The 25,772-nt window shown below is 39.3% G+C and overlaps 2 protein-coding genes, 1 long non-coding RNA gene and 1 pseudogene across 3 annotated transcripts; 3 read left to right on the top strand and 1 right to left on the bottom strand.

Annotated features, from left to right (window-relative positions):
* Nucleotides 1-358: 358 nt before the first annotated feature.
* Nucleotides 359-4,627, bottom strand: LOC113581459 (sialic acid-binding Ig-like lectin 5). Its single transcript, XM_035520674.1, has 7 exons — nt 4,577-4,627; nt 3,068-3,230; nt 1,899-2,108; nt 1,029-1,113; nt 872-926; nt 527-760; nt 359-397 (listed from the first exon to the last, which is right to left on the bottom strand). The coding sequence occupies exons 1-7, from the start codon at nt 4,625-4,627 to the stop codon at nt 374-376; spliced, it is 822 nt and encodes a 273-aa protein (XP_035376567.1). The 3' UTR covers nt 359-373.
* A 2,001-nt stretch (nt 4,628-6,628) lies between these two features.
* Nucleotides 6,629-9,596, top strand: LOC118240435. The gene is made up of 3 exons (XR_004775408.1): nt 6,629-6,703; nt 6,909-6,978; nt 9,532-9,596. It is a non-coding gene; the product is annotated as an uncharacterized LOC118240435 (long non-coding RNA).
* A 33-nt stretch (nt 9,597-9,629) lies between these two features.
* On the top strand, nt 9,630-13,533 carry LOC118240409 (sialic acid-binding Ig-like lectin 5). The gene is made up of 7 exons (XM_035520673.1): nt 9,630-9,654; nt 9,702-9,869; nt 10,829-11,038; nt 11,810-11,894; nt 11,997-12,051; nt 12,163-12,396; nt 12,526-13,533. The coding sequence occupies exons 1-7, from the start codon at nt 9,630-9,632 to the stop codon at nt 12,547-12,549; spliced, it is 801 nt and encodes a 266-aa protein (XP_035376566.1). The 3' UTR covers nt 12,550-13,533.
* A 1,772-nt stretch (nt 13,534-15,305) lies between these two features.
* On the top strand, nt 15,306-23,804 carry LOC118240408 (annotated as a pseudogene).
* The last annotated feature ends 1,968 nt before the right edge of the window (nt 23,805-25,772 follow it).

Raw genomic sequence — 25,772 nt, 5'->3', positions numbered from 1 at the left:
TACTGATATAATATTAGCCCTCTTCAAACTTGGTGCTTGGCGATCTTATAAAAGAATATGGCTTGTTTGAATGATTGATGACTTCTTCTCAGGTAACAATACTGAAAAACATTTTCCAACAGAAATTCAAAGGCAAAAGTTGTTGTTTTTTAAGACAGTGTTACACTTAATTACCACTGATATAACTGTAACCCTTGATTAACGTTCTGCTCAACTCCGACTGTTCTAAAGGAAAAACATTTTGTGGCAAGGCTAAAGCCACTAGGGGACTGAGCCCTGGATAAAAAAGCCCCAGAGCTCACACTGAGGGTGTTGTGTTTCTCATGTGGAGGGTTTGGGTTTATGGATCTGGCTGTAGGTCTGAGATGGGTCATCAGCTGCTGCAGCTGCCAAAGCCCTTTGGAACATGAAGAGAAACAGCTTTTAGAAGAGCCTGTAAAATGGATTCACACCTTATTATACACTGAGTGATTAATTAGAGTAAGAATGTAATGTCAGTGTCAGTGTAATGACATGATTTGCTCACTGTTGTGGAAGTTTTGTGTCGGCTAAAGTTCACAGGAGCATACTGAACACACTCTTCCTCTGAAGAGTTAGTAGGAAGTCTGGTGGTTGACACTGAAGACCCCTTCTGGGTTTGGGAATGTTGGAAATGAAGGCTTAAGTAGTGAATGTCATTTTGGTCATCTGATGATGCTTTTCGACTGAGGTTAGTCATGGCCACAGTTGGGATATTTTCATACACATGAGCCGTATCACACTAAGAGTGGAAGAGAGAAAAAGAGAAAGAGAAAGTGAGTGAGGAACAGAGAGCAACAAAAATTGAATCATGTCCCATGATCTCTCAGAGTATCCCCTTGAACATTCTTACCTGGCCATCATCCCCAGAGTTCCTGTGCTCTTCAACTGACCTGGACTTTCTCCTCCTGCTAAGCAACCGACCAATGTAGAGTTAAAAGTAATTAAAAATAACCATTTCATTGAGAATGACATTAAGGGTATAAATAATATGTTCAAATTTCACATACCATATCCACAGAGCTCCTGTGATGAGTATTAGAGCCAGACAGACTGCCACTCCAATTGTGACTTGCTTTAACGCTGTACTCTCCTCTGGATATTCAGAGATGGTTATAACAAAACAAGGCTCTATATATATATATATATGTATATATATATATATATATATATATATATATATATATATATATATATATTATATAATACATGGAGAATAATGGAGAACAAATAAATGTCTACGAAAACACTAGCAGTGTAACATACATTAATTATATTGTACAATACTGCCATGGAGTAAGGGTTAAGGGTAGTGTAGCGTAATTTATATTATATTATACTGTCACATTGTCCAACCTATGCCACCAGCAACCAGCAGGGGGCCGAGGTGGTGCACTAGGAGAGCAGGGAACTCCACTTCCCAGGATTCTTTGGGCTGATTGTGCACACCTGCTGGGCTCTGGATTTAAGGCCACACAAACAGTAGCCCAGCGTTACACTTTTGTAGAGGGGTAACTAGTATGGTATTGGAGAGCGACCAAAAGAATATGTTGAATTGTTGGGAAAACCTCCCCTTTGACTAAGCAAGTTGTTTTGGTTTGTTTCCCCCCCAAGTTATATTGCATTCCTTCTCATTGCATCAGTGCTTCTTAGTGGTAGTGTGTAGGTTTACTGCTCCTGACCTGGCTTGTTGAGTTCCACTTGGGGAAGACTCAGAGATTCACCTTCATTTTGTTTTACTTCCTTTTTCACCATCCACAAATCAGTCTAGTTCCAATATATCACCTTTCTTGGTGTCTTTGCCCAGTAAACATTGTGTCCCCACTGGTGCCTCAGTTATAAACTTTTACAGTATGCAGGACTCCAGAGAATGGTGTTACCTCCTAAAACACAGGAATACTGGAATCCATCCTCACTGTCTGCTGGTTCCAGATACAGCTTGTTGTGTTTGGTGGGTTTGTTGGTTACAGGCTGTCCGTTCTTGTACCAGATGTAGGTGGGGTTGTAGGGCAGAGTGCAGGTGGAGCTGCAGCCTAGTGTTAGAGTCTGTCCCTCTGATACTGGGGTGAGACTCACTCTCACCTGCAGATCTGAATTTAAAACCATACAATATATTCATCTGAAAACAACAAATGTTTCATGTAGACATTATTTGTGACGACTTGAGTACCGCAGGACAAGGAACAGGCTGCAGAAGCATCTATTGACAGACATTTTATATACATGAATGATGAATGATAATGGCACTCACACATAGCAAACCGGTGCAGCATGAAATAAATTGATAACAGGAAGAAACATAAAAAGTTGAACAATTAACATAATCTTACACATGAACTTGTGAAGAAAAACACTTGCACTAACACCAAAGTGGGGTTCACATTGTTGGAAGCAATTTCTTGACTAATGCGTGTGTTCATGAAAGGAAACGCAAAACTTCCACTGGAGTCGGTGTAAAAGTACAAAGAGTGTGTTTATTCCAGGTTAGTAATAAATCAGAACTCAGGGAAAATTCGAAAGATTAAAGTATTCCTAATTCGAAATGCATCACGGTAATAAAAGTGTGTTGCTCCCAGGACCACTGTCTTCGCTGAAAATCAAACAAAACTGCCACTGCCCAAGACACTAAAAACCAAGCAAAAAATATAATGGAATGACTTAGCAGTAATTTACATCTTAAAGTGATAGTACTCAAAAGGTTATGAACATAATCCAAAAACTAGTGCTTCGGCTCCCACAGCCAACAATGACTGACATCTCACTCTACAGAGGGGTTTGTATACATAAATATGTGACGTGAGTGAATGATAACAAGAGGGGTAGTCACAGTCAAAACAGTCAACAATCATGATTGCCATAGTACGTGGTGCGCCATACCATGTGATCTGTGGGAAGGTGAGCATACCGTTGATTAATCTGTTCTCTGCAAAGCACTTTGGGATTTCTGACACAAAATTAAAAGTACTATATAAATAAGATTATTATTAGTATGAACAGTATTATTAATATCAACACAGAATGTGGTGTTACATGAGCTGTGGGCAGTTACCTGTGATATTTAGAATGACTCCTGGTTTACCAGAGAATTTCCCTCTTTCAGTATTAGTGCTGAATCTAAAGCGATATTCTCCAGAATCACTCTTTCTCAGGCCTCTGATTCTCAGAGTGCAGTTTTTCTCTTTATCCCCAACATATTCCACTCGACCAGTAAACTGCTCTTACAGACTCAGGTCCTGTGGATCCTCTTTAGGATGAACATAATACCAGAATGTGTGTTCAACTTTGTCATCACTGGGATATGAGTAAGTGCAGGGAAGCTCCGCTAATGATCCACAACATACACTCTTCTTGTGTATGTCACATTCCAGCAGAATGTGTATGTCACATTCCACCTGTGTGTTGCATCAGAATATTTCATTCCTTGCTAATTATTTGGGTTCCCACATTCCTATGATATAACTCAGAGTTCGGAAACCACAGTTTAACAGAGGATTACTTGTTTATATACTTACATTTTGTAGTGAAAAATGTAATTTTTATCATATATGATGTGGGCGGTGCAGAGTTTGGCTGTGGTGAGCGTCTGTGTATCAGGCAGATTAACTGAGTTGGATTGCACTCAAGCAGAATCGGTTTCCTTCCTCTTGTCTGTTCAGTTGGAGGGAATCAAACCCTTCCCCATTTAAGTATAAATCTAACTCTCTCCCTTTCCACTAAATGTGTATGCATATTACGACACAAATGCAGACTGTTGAATCATAAGATGAGTGCTGGGCCCTGGTAGTGGTTTCTGAAAGCTACTGGTCAGCAAAAACATTTTCACTGCATGTTACAACATTAAGAACTGCAGTACTTAAAATTCTTCTTGCTTCTTTACTGTTACTCTCTGGAACAAACAGTGTTCCTTATAAACTCTTATTTCCATGTAAGGATTTTGGTAAATTTTTACCAACTAGTCCCACCACTATGTGCAGCACTAGCATAAACAAATATAAAAGACAGCATACATTAGACAATGGAGTCATCTTGTGTTGTGGCCAGATGAAGACACTGCAATGATATAGTGTAGTTAGTAGTAGTGTCAGGCCTCTGAACTGTGCCCATTGAATTATATTAATTTTAAGTGTTCAGGGTCAAAAGGATGAGATGGTGGACTTTTATTGCTGGTTTTAATTGTTTTGCTGTGCATGATAGACACTCATAAATCAATGAAGTAACAACACCCACGGCACCAGAGAGACAGGAAAAAACAGAAAAAAGTCATTATTGAATACCATCAAAAGCACACAATAAATACAATATAAATTTATATTAATATAGCACCTTTCAATGAACCCAAGGTTACTTTACAAGTACCAGACATTGCTTTTACATGCAGGCACACACCAGGGAGCAGCAGCAGCCAACTGCACACAGCATTGTCTCATCTGGAATCCTCAGGCCCCTGGGGGACTGAATCAGGTGCAGGGAGGGGAGAGAGGGCAATACCCAGACACAGCACCGTCCACTGGGCATACAGGCACACATTCACACTAGGACAACTTTATTAGACATATACTCGCACACCAAAACTGAATCCCTTAAGTCTGAACTCTTCTTTAATCTCCATACTGATCTCTAAGAAAAATGCTGTGCACCAATCATCTTTTGTACTGCATGGGGAAAACCACCATTATTTATTATTTGTCACTGAACAGGGCTTTCATATGCCATTGCTATTCAAAGGCTTATCTTCATTGGTGTGTTTCATTGTCTTTCCTTTATGTTTGAGTGTTTAATGAATTTTGCTTTGGTTATCATTAAATGGTTTTGTTTATTGAAACAATGACTCATGCTTGCATCTTGCCCACCCTCGTCCTAAAAGTATTCTAATTTTAAAATGTAAAATTTGGCACAGGGAGCTTCACATAGGATATGCTTAGGATTATAAAGAAAGTGTAACAAAAATAGATGAAGATACAATACTGGAAAAAATATCAGGATCTATTTTTAAAAATCACAAAATTGTAAAAACAATTTACACAATTTAATGTGCACTAAAAAGAATCATAACCAGTGAGGGGAAAAGCAACCCCAGAAAGAAAGTATACACAAAAGCATATTTTAGCAATGTGTATGAGAACCTGATGGTGTGATGGGGAGTCTGGATGAATTTGCGTACCTACATTATAACCCATAAGTTTGGAAGGAACAGTGGCTTCTTGAAACAAACAGGCATTTCTATCTATTTGTTCTGTGATGTGATTTTCTCACAGAGCAGTAACAGTCATCCCATAGGAGACGTTTGGTGAGAGATCTTGTGACTGTGAGGACCAGCAAGGATGTAGGCAAAGCCAGGCTAAAGTTACCTGAGCAACAGCCCTTTGCCCTCTTTGCCTGAGTGACCCCTGTGGAGGGAAAAACATTTTAAAAAATAATTGTTTTAGTTTTAGTTTTATTGTTTTTGTGGCTGCATAAATATAAGTAGCCAATAATTGCTAAAGCTTCTAAAGACTAAATAAAATGAAGAGTGCCTACCATACAAGCCTGTGGGGGCAGTGCTATGATCTGGGGTTGCTGCAGTTGGTCAGGTCTAGGTTTAGCAACGTTATGTGCCCAAAGGTTGTTCCATCAATAGATTTTTTCTTCCCTGATGGCACGGGTATATTCCAATGTGACAATGCCAGGATTCATCAGGCTCAAATTGTGAAAGAGTGGTTCAGGGAGCATGAGACATCATTTTCACACATGGATTGGCCACCACAGAGTCCAGACCTGAACCCCATTGAGAATCTTTGGGATGTGTTGGAGAAGACTTTGCACAGTGGTCCAAATCTCCCATCATCAAGATCTTGGGGAAAAATTTATGCAACCCCAGACAGAAATAAATGTGACATTGCAGAAGCTTGTGGAAACGAAGCCACAGCAAATGCGTTCCGTAATCAAAGCTAAAGGCCGTCCAACAAAATATGAGAGTGTGTGACCTTTTTTTGGCCAGGCAGTGTGTGTGTGTGTGTGTGTGTGTGTGTGTGTGTTTTTTTGTATTTTTATTTATATATATATACACACACACACACACACACACACACACACACACACACACACACACACATTTTTATATATGGAGTGTATATATATATATATATATATATATATATATATATATATATATACACACAATGGAGCTTCTTCTGTTTCATAGTCATTATGAATCCACAGAAAGGCATGGCAGGGCTTAGCATTTTCTATAACATAAAACCCTAAGGGTACTTTTGTCATCTTGGTTTTAAGAGCAGTCCTAAGCCTGAAGTGGATGAATCCATTACTGAGATAGTTACTGCACTTGTGTAATGTTTTCCATGCAGCCAATTTTATTTTATTTTATTTTTTTAATTACATTTTTTTTTTTTTTTGGCTGAATGGTCACTTTCATAAACCCCTCCCAGGGTCCAGCACTCATCTTATGATGCAACAGTCTTTTTTACAATATGCACAAAAATTTGGTGGAAACGGAATGAGAGAGTTAGATTTAAATAGGGGAGGGTTTGATTCCCTTCAACTGAACAAACAGAAAATGGGAAGGAAACAAGTTCTGTTTGAATGCAGTCAGACTCCTTTAATTTGTGTGATACACACACAGACCTTCCTCACCCACACTGCACAGCCTACATCAAGTAAGATAAAAATGACATTTTCACCACAAAATGTAAGTATATAAACAAATAATCCTCTGTTAAACTGTGTTTTCAGAACTCTGAGTTATATCATAGGAATGTGGGAACCCAAATAATTAGCAAGGAATTAAATATTCTGATGCAACACACAGGAAAAGTTTTCTTTGTGTTTTATTTGCTGTTTTTATTCAAGGCTTGGTAGTTATCTGTCTTATTTTGGGAACTGTGGCTTTCTAGTTTTATAGATGTGGAGTCCTGGGCTGTGAATCTAGAATCCTGCTTCTGATCATCCTGTTGCATAATGCAGGTTTGATTATTATGTCTTATTGTATAATATTATTGTCATTTTCTTCACAAAAAAGTTGTGGACTTAATATATAATTAGATTAGCTTTCGATTAGCACGGAGTGTATAGTGTAAAGCTCCTTTATAAGAGATGTTTGGGAAACGTTTAGAAACAACAGAATCAATGAAGAATCATTAGGTTAGATAGAAGCCACAGAGCCAGGTCTTCATGGATGTAAACAGTCAGAAAAACCCACAGGTAAAGCCTTGAAGTCCACATATGAGTGCTTGTTCAAACAAATCATCGTGTTAATTTAATGCTTTATAAAGTGCTGTCTGTTCTGAAAAATCTTCATGAAAAGATTTCTCCCTCTTTCTTTTCCCTCAACCTTTTCCTCTTCTTTCCTCCTGCATCCCTGCTTCTTTTTCCTGTTTCAGGGTCTCAGGGTCAGATGGTCACTGTGGCATGTTTTTCTCGGGCTGTTTGTGCACTGCAGGGTTCACGGCAGACAATGTTCTGCTATTACCCATCATGCATCAAAATGGTCTTCTGGTTCATTAATTTTTTTAATATGTGATAAAAGATATTTGTTGAAACAGCAAACCACAAAAACTAATTTTTAGATAAGAACATAAGGACAGAAGCAGCCATGCTGTTAGAATCACAGCCACAGTGTTCATATTCATTTACAGTCCTAGTTCAGTCCACCATTTGTCCTGTCAATGGCTGACATTTTATTATCAGTACCAATATCATCTTTTTATTCATTTTTTATTATTAAGAATGAATTTAAATTTCTCTTTCATATATGTTCCTTCATTTGTTATGTTGATTGATAATGTAATCAAGTGTGCTGTTTTTGGACTTAAAATGCATTTTGGTCTGCTGGGTCCTTTGTACATTCTGAGCTGTGTTGTTCCTAAATCCCTAGTCAGCTAGTTGTTAAGTTAAACATTCAAATATAAAATGAAGATGCAGACTTCAGAATTAGTTAAAGAGAATAGCTGGTCTGTCCTTTATTGAAGGTTAGCATTAACAAGCATTATTGAGGCACCCTCCGGAGAATGTCTAACAATCACACAAAGAACCCGCATTTTTATACATTGGTCAGAAGTGATTATGTATTCACCCCACCGTTTTACATGCTAGTGTTTGCATTTGCCACCATTACATCCAAACCATACAGTCAACATATGCACACTGATATTCAACACCTGCACCAGTTGTAACCCGCTACGACCACATTCCAAGAGAAGACTTCTCTTAACCTTGTCCTAAAGAGGATCATTTTTCTGTACCGTCCTAAGCCTAGCGGAGAGGCCATATATCTTACCATGAGATTCACCAAAGCCTACCCAGGATCCTTTGCTGAAGCCTGTAGAGGCCTCTACAGAAGCCTGTGCCCTATACGCAAATCATTCTGAAAGGACAAAGAACCTCTATACTCCCTTATATTTTATGGCAATAATACGTCTAATGCACCATTAGGCCTATTTTCCTTGTTAACACTCTTTTTATTACCTCAGGTGAATGAGAGAAATGTATTTTACTTCTTAAGGGTAGAAAAGTAAACATTCTGTTATGTGGAAACACAAGACACTTCTACACAAGTGTGTTAGAGATCGTGAAGCTGACATTCACTCTCAACACACATCCACAGACACACCCACCTTCTGTCTACACTCACTGTCCCTTTTAGAAGGGTCTCCTAATTTACAGGATCTTTCATCACAGTCACTGTCTGAAATATTGTACCACCATCAATTTGCCACCAGAACTGATACATAGAAGATAACACTATCTCTCTCTCTCTCTCTCTCTCTCTCTCTCTCTCTCTCTCTCTCTCTCTCTCTCTCTCTCTCTCTCTCTCTCTCTCACACACACACACACACACACACACACACACACTCTCTCTCTCTCTCTCTCTCTCTCTCTCACACACACACACACACACACACACACACACACTCTCTCTCTCTCTCTCTCTCTCTCTCTCTCTCTCTCTCTCTCTCTCTTACAACACAGTGCGTAGTAACAAATAAGCTGTACATGCTCCTATTCTATTCATGCTCCCACATCATATTTCATATAATGCATTGTTTTAATAAGCTGGCTGGTGCATGTGAAGTCTCTATTAACATAAAGTCTCTATTAAATAAGGTGCAGAAAGCAATGAGATGATGTCTGCTGTTCCAAATATCACTCCAGACATGATTAGACATCTGTAACTGTATCTTCTTTCAGCCCTGCAGGTGACGATGACCACTGACCTCTTAAAGTGGAGTAGAGAGACAGTATCACTCATGAGTAGCACTTCCTGCAGACTGAATTCTAACCCGTATTTTGTCAGCTTGTACAAAAATGCAGAATACCTAAAGACATTATACTGGAATCAGCCTCTTGTCCTTGTCAGTGCTGATGCAGGCAGCTACTCTTGCTCTGTTGGTGGCATCCGCTCCACTGTAGCATGTGTGTGTGATTTCACCACATTATGAAACTCTTCATTTATTTCAGTCTGTAGAATTCATTACGCCTCTCACAGTAATGCTTACACTTTCACTTTGGCTTTGGCAGGTGTGTCTCAGGAGGACTGCTGGAATGTGACATACACAAGAAGAGTGTATGTTGTGGATCATTAGCGGAGCTTCCCTGCACTTACTCATATCCCAGTGATGACAAAGTTGAACACACATTCTGGTATTATGTTCATCCTAAAGAGGATCCACAGGACCTGAGTCTGTAAGAGCAGTTTACTGGTCGAGTGGAATATGTTGGGGATAAAGAGAAAAACTGCACTCTGAGAATCAGAGGCCTGAGAAAGAGTGATTCTGGAGAATATCGCTTTAGATTCAGCACTAATACTGAAAGAGGGAAATTCTCTGGTAAACCAGGAGTCATTCTAAATATCACAGGTAACTGCCCACAGCTCATGTAACACCACATTCTGTGTTGATATTAATAATACTGTTCATACTAATAATAATCTTATTTATATAGTACTTTTAATTTTGTGTCAGAAATCCCAAAGTGCTTTGCAGAGAACAGATTAATCAACGGTATGCTCACCTTCCCACAGATCACGTGGTATGGCGCACCACGTACTATGGCAATCATGATTGTTGACTGTTTTGACTGTGACTACCCCTCTTGTTATCATTCACTCACGTCACATATTTATGTATACAAACCCCTCTGTAGAGTGAGATGTCAGTCATTGTTGGCTGTGGGAGCCGAAGCACTAGTTTTTGGATTATGTTCATAACCTTTTGAGTACTATCACTTTAAGATGTAAATTACTGCTAAGTCATGCCATTATATTTTTTGCTTGGTTTTTAGTGTCTTGGGCAGTGGCAGTTTTGTTTGATTTTCAGCGAAGACAGTGGTCCTGGGAGCAACACACTTTTATTACCGTGATGCATTTCGAATTAGGAATACTTTAATCTTTCGAATTTTCCCTGAGTTCTGATTTATTACTAACCTGGAATAAACACACTCTTTGTACTTTTACACCGACTCCAGTGGAAGTTTTGCGTTTCCTTTCATGAACACACGCATTAGTCAAGAAATTGCTTCCAACAATGTGAACCCCACTTTGGTGTTAGTGCAAGTGTTTTTCTTCACAAGTTCATGTGTAAGATTATGTTAATTGTTCAACTTTTTATGTTTCTTCCTGTTATCAATTTATTTCATGCTGCACCGGTTTGCTATGTGTGAGTGCCATTATCATTCATCATTCATGTATATAAAATGTCTGTCAATAGATGCTTCTGCAGCCTGTTCCTTGTCCTGCGGTACTCAAGTCGTCACAAATAATGTCTACATGAAACATTTGTTGTTTTCAGATGAATATATTGTATGGTTTTAAATTCAGATCTGCAGGTGAGAGTGAGTCTCACCCCAGTATCAGAGGGACAGACTCTAACACTAGGCTGCAGCTCCACCTGCACTCTGCCCTACAACCCCACCTACATCTGGTACAAGAACGGACAGCCTGTAACCAACAAACCCACCAAACACAACAAGCTGTATCTGGAACCAGCAGACAGTGAGGATGGATTCCAGTATTCCTGTGTTTTAGGAGGTAACACCATTCTCTGGAGTCCTGCATACTGTAAAAGTTTATAACTGAGGCACCAGTGGGGACACAATGTTTACTGGGCAAAGACACCAAGAAAGGTGATATATTGGAACTAGACTGATTTGTGGATGGTGAAAAAGGAAGTAAAACAAAATGAAGGTGAATCTCTGAGTCTTCCCCAAGTGGAACTCAACAAGCCAGGTCAGGAGCAGTAAACCTACACACTACCACTAAGAAGCACTGATGCAATGAGAAGGAATGCAATATAACTTGGGGGGGGGGAACAAACCAAAACAACTTGCTTAGTCAAAGGGGAGGTTTTCCCAACAATTCAACATATTCTTTTGGTCGCTCTCCAATACCATACTAGTTACCCCTCTACAAAAGTGTGACGCTGGGCTACTGTTTGTGTGGCCTTAAATCCAGAGCCCAGCAGGTGTGCACAATCAGCCCAAAGAATCCTGGGAAGTGGAGTTCCCTGCTCTCCTAGTGCACCACCTCGGCCCCCTGCTGGTTGCTGGTGGCATAGGTTGGACAATGTGACAGTATAATATAATATAAATTACGCTACACTACCCTTAACCCTTACTCCATGGCAGTATTGTACAATATAATTAATGTATGTTACACTGCTAGTGTTTTCGTAGACATTTATTTGTTCTCCATTATTCTCCATGTATTATATAATATATATATATATATATATATATATATATATATATATATATATATATATAGAGCCTTGTTTTGTTATAACCATCTCTGAATATCCAGAGGAGAGTACAGCGTTAAAGCAAGTCACAATTGGAGTGGCAGTCTGTCTGGCTCTAATACTCATCACAGGAGCTCTGTGGATATGGTATGTGAAATTTGAACATATTATTTATACCCTTAATGTCATTCTCAATGAAATGGTTATTTTTAATTACTTTTAACTCTACATTGGTCGGTTGCTTAGCAGGAGGAGAAAGTCCAGGTCAGTTGAAGAGCACAGGAACTCTGGGGATGATGGCCAGGTAAGAATGTTCAAGGGGATACTCTGAGAGATCATGGGACATGATTCAATTTTTGTTGCTCTCTGTTCCTCACTCACTTTCTCTTTCTCTTTTTCTCTCTTCCACTCTTAGTGTGATACGGCTCATGTGTATGAAAATATCCCAACTGTGGCCATGACTAACCTCAGTCGAAAAGCATCATCAGATGACCAAAATGACATTCACTACTTAAGCCTTCATTTCCAACATTCCCAAACCCAGAAGGGGTCTTCAGTGTCAACCACCAGACTTCCTACTAACTCTTCAGAGGAAGAGTGTGTTCAGTATGCTCCTGTGAACTTTAGCCGACACAAAACTTCCACAACAGTGAGCAAATCATGTCATTACACTGACACTGACATTACATTCTTACTCTAATTAATCACTCAGTGTATAATAAGGTGTGAATCCATTTTACAGGCTCTTCTAAAAGCTGTTTCTCTTCATGTTCCAAAGGGCTTTGGCAGCTGCAGCAGCTGATGACCCATCTCAGACCTACAGCCAGATCCATAAACCCAAACCCTCCACATGAGAAACACAACACCCTCAGTGTGAGCTCTGGGGCTTTTTTATCCAGGGCTCAGTCCCCTAGTGGCTTTAGCCTTGCCACAAAATGTTTTTCCTTTAGAACAGTCGGAGTTGAGCAGAACGTTAATCAAGGGTTACAGTTATATCAGTGGTAATTAAGTGTAACACTGTCTTAAAAAACAACAACTTTTGCCTTTGAATTTCTGTTGGAAAATGTTTTTCAGTATTGTTACCTGAGAAGAAGTCATCAATCATTCAAACAAGCCATATTCTTTTATAAGATCGCCAAGCACCAAGTTTGAAGAGGGCTAATATTATATCAGTAGTTAGCTAAAGCTGCAAGCCCACAGTATTGGTTCATGTTTTCAAATTCACTAGCAGTAAAAAATCATTTTAAGAGGGTGGTTTAAGGGGAGGGTACCGGGCCTGGTGGCTGCTGTAGTGTAACTTTTAACCTAAGATGGAAAAAAATAATTTGATTTGCAAGATGCAGGAGCTCGGGATCCTGGAGCAACACTGAGAAACACATATAATCCCAGTGTTTAAGCAAATCAGCACAGCATCCATACAGACAGGAGGGACATGGGTGTTGTAGGGCCTGTATACTACAGTGGAAGGGATTTGGATGATTCTCACTGGCTATTAAAAGACCAATATGTAATTTACTGTAATAAATTATGAAATGACTACATTTTATAATTGACTACAATGACTGCACAAAGATTAAGAAACATGCCAAGCTGAAATACATGCTTCTGCCATAACAGTGATGCAGTCAGCATCTCCTTTGTAACCAGCATGACAGAAGTATGTCAGAAACTGCAACTTTGACTAAATGTAATGTGATTCTTTTTTAATCATTTATCCATGCCCATCTTTACCTATCAGCTATTTATGCATCTTATCTAATACTCATTTTTCAAGAGTTTATTAAAATTCCTGACTAAATCAATGTAGGTCCAAAAACATGGAGGTTAGGTTGATTGGATACTCTAAATTGTCTTGTGTGTGTGTGTGTGTATATACTGTGTGCATGTATGTCCAGTGATGGTTGGTGCTCTGTCCTGGTTTTAACCTCCTTACCTTTCCCTGCACCCAGTACTGTCCCCCAGGGTGCTGAGAGTATGCTGTGTGCAAATTGGCTGCCACTTTTCATCAGGTGTGTGAGTGTGTAAAAAAATGTAAAAATAAAATGTAAAAAAATAAAAAAATAAAAAAACACGATATTTATAAAAGCGGCCTTGAGTTTAAGAGAGGTGCTATATAAATGCAGCTAATAGTAATAATAAGTATGTTATCAAGTAGCATTGGATTGCTAGGTATACAGTTAAATCTATGCACTTCATATGAGCTCTGTCTCAGACTGGCACAAGGAAGAACAGTAAGATACTACTTGGAAATAAATGTATGGTTTATACATTATGTCTTAAATTCAACAGTATGTTATCAGGGTTTTTAATGTTTGAAATGTATTGCTTGGTACTAATATTGCACTTGTTGTTGATTGGTACTGTTGTAGGCGGGTACTTAAATGTATAATGGGTAAATAGTAAAATAAAATGTTAGTTTTATAGTGCATTTGTACTGTTTAGTAATTTAGAAAAAAAAGTGACAAAGACCTTTACCTATGTAGACCTTAGTGGAGCTCCTGGAATCAAGTACATCAACTAGACACTAGAATCAATTAAAGATATCAGACACTAGATGGAGACAATGTGATGATCCAATGAAAGCGAAATGAGTCTGGTAGGATCATATAGGCTTTCTTAAAGATATTGTTATATATTTAATGTCTAGGTCTTCTCACACACTTGTGTAGACAACATATAAAAAGAAAAGACATACACATCTTTAGCCTTATCAAGGAAATCATCAAGTCAAATTATGGAAAAACAGAAAGAATGGAATAAAGTATTTTAAATATTTTAAATAAATGTAAATTATACTTTAAATTGAAATACATTTAAATAATACTTTAAGTAAAAATTCAGCTGAACACATGCATAGTTTATCATCATGTTAAGGGAAATTTCAATGAACAGTCAAAATTTTACATATTCATATGTTACTGACATGCTCAGTAAAATATGTTTCTAAACAGTTTTTTAAAGACAGTTACAGCACACAAATATCCAGTCACATATAGTGGTATTTTCTGCTCAGACATTTTGGGAAAAGACATCTAATGAATAGTGTATGTGTGTGGGGGGAGGGGGGGATTGGTAAATTGTATTTACCTTGGCATAGTAGAATAAGGAGTTTGGTACATGGAGTTGACATAACATTAACTTCAAATACTATTGTCACTACCTTCAAATGAAAATCCTGCATAAGCAAACAGGGTCATAAACTGGACCAATTCCAAGAATCCTAGACTGTTGCACAACATTCTTGACTGATTAAAATGTACAACCCTAAAATCTACGTACACCAGCCCACATTCTACCCTAGGCAATACTAACATGGACCTGCACATATTAAGATGGCATCAAATTGGTCGGTGTGTGTAAAGTCAGGTGAAGTAAGATGTCATCAAATCAGAATACCTGGTGACTATCAGAAGGATTCAGGGGACCGAAAAAGCTCGGGAGTCTCAACAGTCTGAGCTTTTGAGAGCAGTTTTCTGCATTTTTAAGAATCTTGAGTCCAGAAAAAGGAAGACATTATAAGATAAAGGGGGGAGGTATGATGACAGAACACTGCGCTAAATGCACAACACACCTTCCGTGTCTTTGCTGTTTGACAGTAACCAAGATCACAACATCTTCCCAGTGTAGGATGGGTGAGGAGGAGCAGGACTGAGGTCACGGCCGTTATACTCAGGAACACAAGACAGTAGCACAGGCTGCTTATTCTTCTTATTCTTAAGGCTTTTTCTCTGATCATTTATCAGAAACATTTAGCCTAAAGTCACGACTTACTGGAGCTTCAAGTATGGGTTCTTCATGAACAGTGATGTCACCATGTCTTTCTGAACATCAAGAAATATTATTATAGCAGCAATCCTCGTGTTACTGGCAGGTAAACTTTAGATTTTTTTTCTTATTTTCTACTCTGTTTTATGTGTATTCATGATACTGCTTTGTAATCCATTTGTAGTAACTTAAATGGGATGGTAAAGATTTGAATGTGTACTATGGTTATATTACAGATCAGAAACTTCAAAACATTTTACACACTTGGTAAGAGTTGGATATAACAAAAATATATGGAGTTACTTGAACTGCAAACAATTTATAATAACTTCATGCACCTATGTGTGTGTGTGTGTGTGTGTGTGTGTGTGTGTGTGTGTGTGTGTGTGTGTGTGTGTGTGCATGTGTGCGTACGTTTGTGTGTGTGTGTGTGTGTGTGTGTGTGTGTGTGTATGTGTGCGTACGTTTGTGTGTGTGTGTGTGTGTGTGTGTGTGTGTGTGCGCATGTGTGCGTACATTTGTGTGTGTGTGTTTGCCAGAAACTCAGTCTCAGCACAGTGTAGCTCTCTCCTCTCGGAGCCTCTGTGCTCCTAATGGATCTACAGTAAAAATCCCCTGCAAATATACATCTAGTTCCTCCAGTGTCAGAGCGAGAGAGTGGTATCAGGTCCAGAGATCTGATGGAGAACCACAAGACCTGAGTAAAGACCCTCAATACTTAGGACGAGTTTCTATAAGCACACGGTGGAATGACTGTACACTGACAATGAACAACGTGAATGTAAGTGACTCTGGAGTTTATAACTTCAGATTTAGAACATGGAGGAATTAATGGATATCTGCTTCATCTGGAGTTACTCTCACTGTTACAGGTAATAACAAACTTAAAACATAGAACACACACACACTCTCTCTCTCTCTCTCTCTCTCTCTCTCACACACACACACACACACACACACACACACACACACACACACACACACACACACACACACACCTACACTGCCATACACACATTATACATTGTTGGGACATGGGGACTTACATATTTCACACTTCATTATTGTCACTCTGGTGGATTTCTACTTTTAACAGACTTTCCCATAACAAAAACACTGCACTTTAAACTCTGTGCTGCTTTAAAGAGGACATTACAAAGTTTTCAATATTACCACATTTGTGACTGGGTCTCTGACCAACTGATTTTACTGTTTGTACAAATTAGTGTCCCTAACAGTAAAGACATTTAAGTCTATAATTAACTAATTTTGAATTTTAGAACTCAGATTTTCACACTGAACCATACTTGTTAACTTAGTAGGAACAATTTTGTATAACCATAGGTAGTTTATGGACACTTACAAAATGTATCTCTTTCTCTCCCACACATCCATATCTACACTTTCTCTGTTCCATACACATGCACACCATGTTTTTCTCACACAGAAAACATTCTGATGTGCATGATGTGATGTGTGTGTAGACCTGAAGGTGAATCCTGAGACTGTAGGACAGAGAGAGGTGAAACTCACCTGTAGCTCCACCTGCAGCTTCAGTAAGACCCCTCAGCACTACTGGTACAGGAATGGACAGTACAGGTCATATAGAAATGATGCCTCCATTATGCTCCACTCCACCAGTGTATCTGATGAGGGCAGCTACTCCTGTAGTGTGTATGGCAGCAGACAGCACTCTCCTGCAGTGTGTAAGTGTTGGATTTGAACTAAATCTCAAGACTAACTCTGAACTTCAGTATTATTCAATATTTGACATATTTGCACAATCCATTTTACTCTACATATTTGCATGCCACATGTGTTTTATTCTTTTTATACAACGGATATTATTCAATTAGTAATTATTCAGTCACTTGATCCCTTCCAATCCAGTCTGGTCAGATCTGACATGAGAGTGTGTGATATTTCATGATGAGAGAATTCACCTGACTCTCTGTCACTGATACACTCAGAAACAGAGCAGTGATACTGATTACATTTACAATAGTGTACATGTAAGAAACTGGACAGAACCATTTACAAGAGCTGAGCAAACACCAGTCCCTTCACTGTACCATCTACACTCACAGCAGCATAGTCTGAACTTACTAAGCAAGCGTGTCTTACAGTCGGATCTTAGTCAGACTAATACTGAATACTGATGGACATAAATGTACTTATGATTGTAGGTGCTTTATTGGTACAAGTTTATAAGACACAGCTGTGTTGCTGTTTTACATGTGCATCACCACAGTTTGGCTATACAAAAACTCTGAGTGTACACTAAGAAGAATTAATTAAACAGGCCACTCCCTTTACTCTTTGAAGAAATATTTCTGACAGGATGGATCCATGGAAGAAATTAATGAGTGAATGTGGTTGGACAGCACTCTTATATAATGCAATAGTTTAAGTGACTGAAGACACAGTTTCAAAGACACGAACGTTTCAGCCCTTAGGTCTTCATCAGCGTGTTTCTAACATCTCATCCCACTTATATGCAGAAAAGAGGCCTCTCCCTTGGATACTTCATCAAAATGTCACAAGTATTTGATGTCAGTATCCATGTAACAAATTAATATCTACAGTGTAGTAAAAGGTGAATTACCTATATTATGTATATAGAGTTCAAGGAAGAGGATAAAACAAAGTTTTCATAATTGTATTCACATCAATAAATAAATGAAAACATTTAAAGTTACTATCAACTTCCTTCAAAGGAAGAGACGTAGATTGTTTAGGTAACTGCGCCCAAATTAAAGGGTCTTTTAGATTAGGGGCTCTTTTGAAACAGAAAGAGGGAGGGTTCAGTTGAAATTCTATACTCTTTGAAATGGGGGGCCAGGCTGGGGCCAGTGGCTATGTTAGAGGGGCCATGTGTTCATAAGAGCAAGGAAACTCACTCCTCATTTACTCCTCGTACTGTGAAAAAACATTACTGAAATATGTATAATAATGTTCAAATATATATATATATTCACAATTTGGGGAAACCAGTTATCCCAGAGAACTTGAATCTGTAAATAACATTTGTTACAGAACATAACTTTTTTTTTTTTTTTTGGTCAAATTTCTTGTGTGAGTTATACTAAGAATTCTAGTATCACACTTGATACATCCATGGTACATAATAAATCATCTTGACTAATGTTGTAAAGTTCATTCCATTTAATGAGGAAATCAGTAGTATCTTTAAGGAAGGAAGGTAACTGGTAAACTAACTCCATATTGAGAGAGAGGCTCTGTTAGGAATAGACTGCCTGAAACAATGGGATGTCCTGGTGGATATTTATAGGCAGGTGTTTCTAAAATTGAGTTCAGTGAGTATATATACATGATGGATAAATATTATGTAGATTTCTTCTGCATTTATCTGGCTTGGTTTAAAAGCAAATATTAATATTAAAAGCTAACATATTAATTATTAATATTCATTCATGTTTTATGAATTACCAGAATTTATTTTTTCCTGAATGTGACTGTATCTGTCTTTCAGGTGTTTTAGGGTGTGACATACACTTGTGTGCTCTGAAAGGCTCAAATGTTGATCTATCCTACTCTTATAAATACCCTGGAGGACAAACGGTGACAGAATCATTCTGGTTTATTAAAGTGCAGCAGGTTGGTGTTGAAGCTGTGGATGTGAGAGAGGAAGAGGAGTATGAGGGGAGAGTGCAGTATAGACAGAGCTCCCAGAATGACTGTAGTATGACAGTCACTCACCTGAGAGAGAGAGAGAGAGAGAGAGAGAGAGAGAGTGACGCTCACACATACAGGTTCAGATTCCACACTGATGGTCCTTGGGGTCCATACACTGGTGATCCTGGAGTATCTCTGTCTGTCACAGGTAATCACATAAGACTAGTTAACTATAAAAATATGCTATTTATAAAATTAACACCAAAGCTTCTTTCTTAAAATGATTTGCAGATCTGAAGGTTATGATGTCAAACACATATAGAGGGAATATCAAACTGACCTGCAGCTCCACCTGCATGCTGCCCAACAACCCCACCTACATCTGGTACAGGAATGGACAGCCTGTATATAACCAGAACACTAATGGAATGTATGTGTATGACAGTAGTGAGGATGCAGGCAGCTACACCTGTGCTGTAAGAGGATATGAGGAGCTCTGCTCTCCTGCTGTCTGTAAGATCCTCACTTTAAACTCTCATCATTCTATCCGCATCTCACTGGCAGCTTCTATGAGATAAAAAGTTTTTTGTTTGATTGTTGTTTGTTTTTGCTGTTTTTTGCTGCTGGTTCTGCCTACATGTTTATAAGTAGCTGGGAAGAACCTTTCACTGTTGAGGGCTCTATACATTTGTGGGCACTGGCTAGCTGGTTCAGCAGTACTACATCAGTGTGTTTTGTTTGTGTTCTCATTGTCTCTTGCTCTTGTCCTCACTTTAAACTGCACTCACTCTGTGTCACTGGCAACTTCTACTAGATTACAGTGAACTCATGCTGAGTCACATATGGCTAAGACATAAGACAACTACAGCATTTTTAGATATATTTCAATTTAAGAGTTTTCAGTGTTTAAGGTATTTTTTGAAAAAAATTTTTTTTTTTCGTTTTTCCATAAATCACTGCGTTTAATTTTTAAGTCCACTGTGTTTATGTTTACATACATATTATTGGCAGTTGGAAGTTTTAATCAACCACTGCTGTTCTTGGTAAAAAAAAGAAAAAAAAAAAGCAATATTTGTAAAGCAACCTTGAGTTTGAGAAAGGTGCTATATAAATGCAACTAATAATAATAATAATAATAATAATAATAATAATAATAATAATAACCTCTGTTGGCCTCCTTCATGGGTGGCCTGGTTTTGACCAAAGAGCAAGTGTTACATTTTTTATTAGACTCTTACTGTGACAGGATGCAGGCGTGAGTCTCAAAACAACCAAACAACCAAACAAAGACACAAAAGTCTTTTAATGGCAAAAATTTAAGTAAAAGAATAAAAGTAAAAGTAAAAATAAGAGGACCATCTAAATGCTAAAGCCTTTACACATTGATCATCATCCATATAGTAAATCATAACTGGTAATAAAACCTAGTAAATAAACAGTAAATTACTTAGTAAATAAAAACTGGAAACAGAAGGAATATTCACAGGGATGGAAATGAGGAACAGGTGAGGCTGGAGACACACTAATGAGTAATAAAGGGGGACATGGCAACATGTGAGGAAAGGAGTGTAAACACAACACACACGGTGACACGTTAACCGAGGACAACAACACATCAAACATGGCGAGAGGCATCACATGGATGAGGGCGTAAAGGAGGGGTCTATACTGTAACTGTACTTATAAGTAGTGTTCATGCAGACACTTAGGAACACAATAAAACCTGCTATGTAATTGTATAAACATGCACAAAATATACTGACATTACTTGCCCTTTTTAAAAACAGGTCATTCATGAAAGGGCCCACTGGAAACTTGGCACAACTTCCCTGAGAACAAGACAAGTGACACAAGACAAGTCTTGTCGCCCAGCTTCTGATTATATACAACTGACTTTAAAAGAACTGGTAGTCTGTTTGTTCAGCTATGATTTACTCAGTTTATGTGTTACAGGTGTTTATGGAAAGGACGGCTGCTGGAGTGTAACTTACGTCACCCAGAGCATCTGTGCTCTGATTGGTTCATCAGTGGACATACACGGTTACTACACCTTCCTGGATCAGCAGCCCACCCCCCAACCTGCCTGGTACGCCAAACTCCACCCACAGGTCAAAGAGCTGAGTCATGCTGATGACCAAGTGGAGGTTTTCAGTCACAGAGCTAATGTGAACATACTAAGCCTGAAACATCTCACAGAGAGTGACTCAACAGAATATCTCCTCCGATTTAAAGCCCCCTACATGATACACACAGACAGCTCTGCTGGTGTGTCTCTCTCTGTCACAGGTAAGATAAGTGTTCTGTGTCTGGCAGTGTCACATGGTTCACCATCTGTGTGTTGAGCCCTGAAAACACTTATGAGAGTCTCCCATACAGGCCTGAAGGTGAATGTGGACTCTCCAGCAGTCCCAGGATCAGAGGGACAGACAGTAACACTGAGCTGCAGCTCCACCTGCACTCTGCCCTACAACCCCACCTACATCTGGTACAAGAACGGACAGCGTCTGTCTCACTGCACATCTGTCTCCTGCTCTGTATCTGCAGTCAGGGATGTAGTCAGTTATAGCTGTGCTACTGAAGGCCATGAGAACCTCCGCTCTCCTCCTGTGTGTGAGTGGAGAATTTACATATGAAAATCATGATGTCTTGATGCATTTAATAAAGTCAGTTAATCATAAACCAGAAACATCACTACAATCAATACTTACTACTACAGCTCATGATGATGATGATGCTCTTTGTTGTAGTTTCACAGTTATCAACTATAACTTCTGAATTTATAAGAATCTCTTAACCAGACTGTGTATGAGAGTTTAGTTTTAATGTTAACAGTGTGTGTTTGTGTTCAGATGCCCCTAGAAACACCAGAGCATTGATGGTTTCCTCTGGAGAGAGAGTGGAGGGAGATTCAGTGACTCTGACCTGCAGCAGTGATTCAAACCCTCCTGTTCTCACCTACTCCTGGTTTAAGCAGAGAGCAGCTGCAGACACACTGCTGCCAACAGACCAGAATTACAGCATCTCCAACATCAGCTCCCAGCACAGTGGACTCTACTACTGCACCGCTCACAACCAGCTGGGACAGCACAACTCCACCACCACCCTTCTGGATGTGTTATGTAGGTTCACTATTGTGAGATGTGTTAAGAATGTGTCCTAAAGTGATGTGTATACACACAGAACAGGTGGTCCCACATCCACAGTCCATGAACAGTGAGCTGATGAACAGTCAGCAGCAAATGAAGCATTACACTGTGGCTATGCAACTGTTTTATTCATTTTAATGATAGTCTTATAAATATCACTCTTTAAAGTTATTGTGTTCATGCAGGTTGTGCACTGAATGTTACTGTTTTCTGAAATATTTCCATAGATGGCTGATATGGACCACTTTCAAACATGAACAGTCAAATAAAAAGACATTAAATGTATTATTTCAATTCTTGCTCTCCTGCTCAGACCCTCCCAGAGTCCCGTTTGTTACTGACCGTGTGTCTGGTGACTCGGTGACACTGCTGTGCTACAGTGACTCCAACCCCGTCAGTAATTACTCCTGGTATAAGAAGACAGGAAGTGATGTCTTACTGTTTGGAAATGGCACCAATTTAACTATAGCTACAGGAACAAGTGGACTTTTCTACTGTGTGGTGCAGAATCGATTTGGATCATCTAACTCATCAGAATGGTCATTTACTTCAGGTACAGTCTGGGTTGAATTCACTGCCTTATTGTCTACATGGTGATTAAAGAAAGTGAGACAACTATCTTGCACTTCCAGTGTCAGTTTGATGAGGTCATACAGCAAGACTTCTGTGACTGTTCACACGTCTGTGTAACATGCTGCCCTCTCCTTCCTGATGCAGGGAACCCAGCTGGGACATACGCAGTTTCTGGAGTCACGGGAGTTTTGTTTCTGACTCTCATTGCTGTCTGTCTATGGATGAGGTAAGAAGCTGAAGCCACATTGATATTACACACCCTGCCAATGCTGTAGGCTGTTTACTACCCAGTCCCCAAGATCACTATACAAACGAGCAAAGACAATAAACAATGACAATTAGACTGAAGTAAATAAATAAGTAAATAAATTAAAAAAACAAACAAACAAAAAAACAAATTGAAGATGCAAGAAAATTTTAAAACATGAGATGTTATTCAGTAATTGTTAAAAAAAAAAGAAAAAAGTAGAGTTGCAAAGGCATAGTAATTACATCACTCAGACAGCAAGCTGGTGGTTGGAAGAAAATATCAGTCAGGCAATCAACTAGGCTGAGAGGAGGCAGCCTGTATGAGGGGACTGGATGAGCAGAAAATTGCATATAATGCATACAGTAGTGAAACTGGAGACCATGTTGTCTAGTAATGTTGCCAAGGTGGAGAATAATTAATAAAAAGTAGAGGACCAAGTATTTAGGCCTTAAGAACACCATGACATCGGATTGATGGGTATGACTAACCCACCAAAGGAGGTAAATTGCTGTCTGTCAGTGACATATGATTTAAACCACATAATTATCATGCCAGTGATGTCAACCAGGTTTTAACACAAATCATTTTAACTAGAGTTTGATTAACACAGAAGCTATTGAGCCTGGTGCTGTTAATACTGTGGCTCACCACCAGGGGGTGAACCGCAGCTGTCAGCAGCAGGAGTGAGGAGACCAGCGCAAAAGTGAGTTTGAAGAAGAGTCGACAGAGGATTGAGATTTCAGTCCAACTCAAAATCCCTGCAAAGTTTTCCATAAAGGGTCCAATGACCAAAGTAACAGAGTTCAGCCTGTATTTTGATTATTAACTACAAAAATCATTAATCACCATGTCGAAATTCATCTCCCTCTCTCTTTCTTTCAGCGTGATTCTATTCCTGTATATGATAATGTCTCAGCCCTAGACATGCCCTCTGACCCCACAAATGACGACATTCTCTACTCCAACATTAATTTCACACACTCCCACTCACAGGAAGTACCTCTCTACTCTACTGTCCAACCGCCAATGGCTCTTAATCAACAAGAGGAAGTAGAGCATGCCAGAGTGAAATTCTCTGCCTGTTAGGCAATGCAAACTGTTTAGTTAACCATATTTCTGTCACACTTAGACACACCTTCCCACATACACATGCACTCACACAAACATGCGCACACACTAAAGCTGACGAGATACCCCTCCCTCTAAAAATAAATAAATAAATAAAACTAAAAATCTTGACAGAGGCCAAAGCAATTTTACTAGTTATAGAAAATGCTTATACCTACTGGCCAGCTATTTTAAATCCTAAAATTTTACATCTTTTATTTAATCTTAAAATTTGGTTTCATGTTAAGACTTGAAAAAATAATTACTGCAGTGTATATGTTAAGTAAAATCAAAGAAGAAGAATTCACTGTTTTGGAAAGCATGCATCAGTAAAAAAAAATTGTTCAAAACAGAATTTTGTTAAATAAAATGCCTCAATATATTAAAACCAAAAAAATCACTTTTTGGAAGAATATGTAACACTTTTTACTAGAGCATGTCATGAAGTAAATGCAAAATGTGACATTTTGAGTGAAATTGTTTGTCTAGCTATATATAGTACAAAGTAAGAATTACAACATTAAATAAGTTAAATAGCACTTCACAGTGACCTTGACATTAAGGAAATTGTGTGTTCTCAAATTTTAATCTGCAGTGTATGGTTATTAACACATAAAACACAGGAGACACAGCACACACGCTATCATTGTTAAAGACTGACAGTAACACGTAAACAATAGATTTTTATGGCACATAAGAAGGATCAGGTGTAGAACAGAGGGAGGGTGTGGACTCATGGACAAACATGCACACACACCCACAAACACACACGGGGAGATGTTTTGGAGGAGGGGCCATACCGTGACAGAGCCCCTCCCCAATGGCGCGACTTGCCAGCAACGTGCCAGCCTATCGGGCTACAGCCCCGAAAACAACGCCAAATGGCGAAGCCAGAGGACCGAGCGACCCGATACAGTCCAGCGCGAACAGGACAGAGGAGCGGAGGACATGTACCAGGACAACAACAGACACGGGAACAGACATACTGACCGGTACAGGCACTGACACAAAGGGGGACAAAGTGATTGGCACAGACAATGTGATGGGGACAGACACAGTGACAGGGACACGTATTAAACTACATCGAGGATTGCTAGAGAGTCCAGGGAAGCCGGCAAGAAACCCAGCCTGTTCCCCAGTCGTCGGCTGGGCTGAAGTCCAATCTGCCTGTGGGAGATCGCCCCTCGCCGATTTAGGGGGCGGTGACTTCTGCGCACTCATTTCAGGAGGCGCACCAGCTACTTTGCCTGTCTCCGGGAGTTTCCTCCTCGGACAACGACGACACCTCTCTGAAAGTCACATGAGGCATCTTGCATGCCTCAGAGCGGCGTGCCCTGGGCGGAGCCTTGGACGGAAGCTTGAGTACCAGAGGCCCGTCGCGCTGGTAGTCTGCAGACGTTGTGTCGCTGTCCAAGGGAGCGTCTCCATAAAGGACCTCCTCCACCTCCATCGAAGGATCCTTCCCGCAGTTGAACTCAGAGTCTTACGGCAGACTAACGTCGCTGTACTCATTCCTTTCATAATCCATGTAGCCCTCATTGTAGTCCA

The sequence above is a fragment of the Electrophorus electricus genome, chromosome 21 (genome assembly GCF_013358815.1).
Source record: "Electrophorus electricus isolate fEleEle1 chromosome 21, fEleEle1.pri, whole genome shotgun sequence".
In the NCBI taxonomy this organism is placed as follows: Eukaryota; Metazoa; Chordata; class Actinopteri; order Gymnotiformes; family Gymnotidae; genus Electrophorus; species Electrophorus electricus.
Note: the sequence above shows the minus strand (reverse complement) of the source record. Positions and strands in the feature narration are given on the sequence as shown.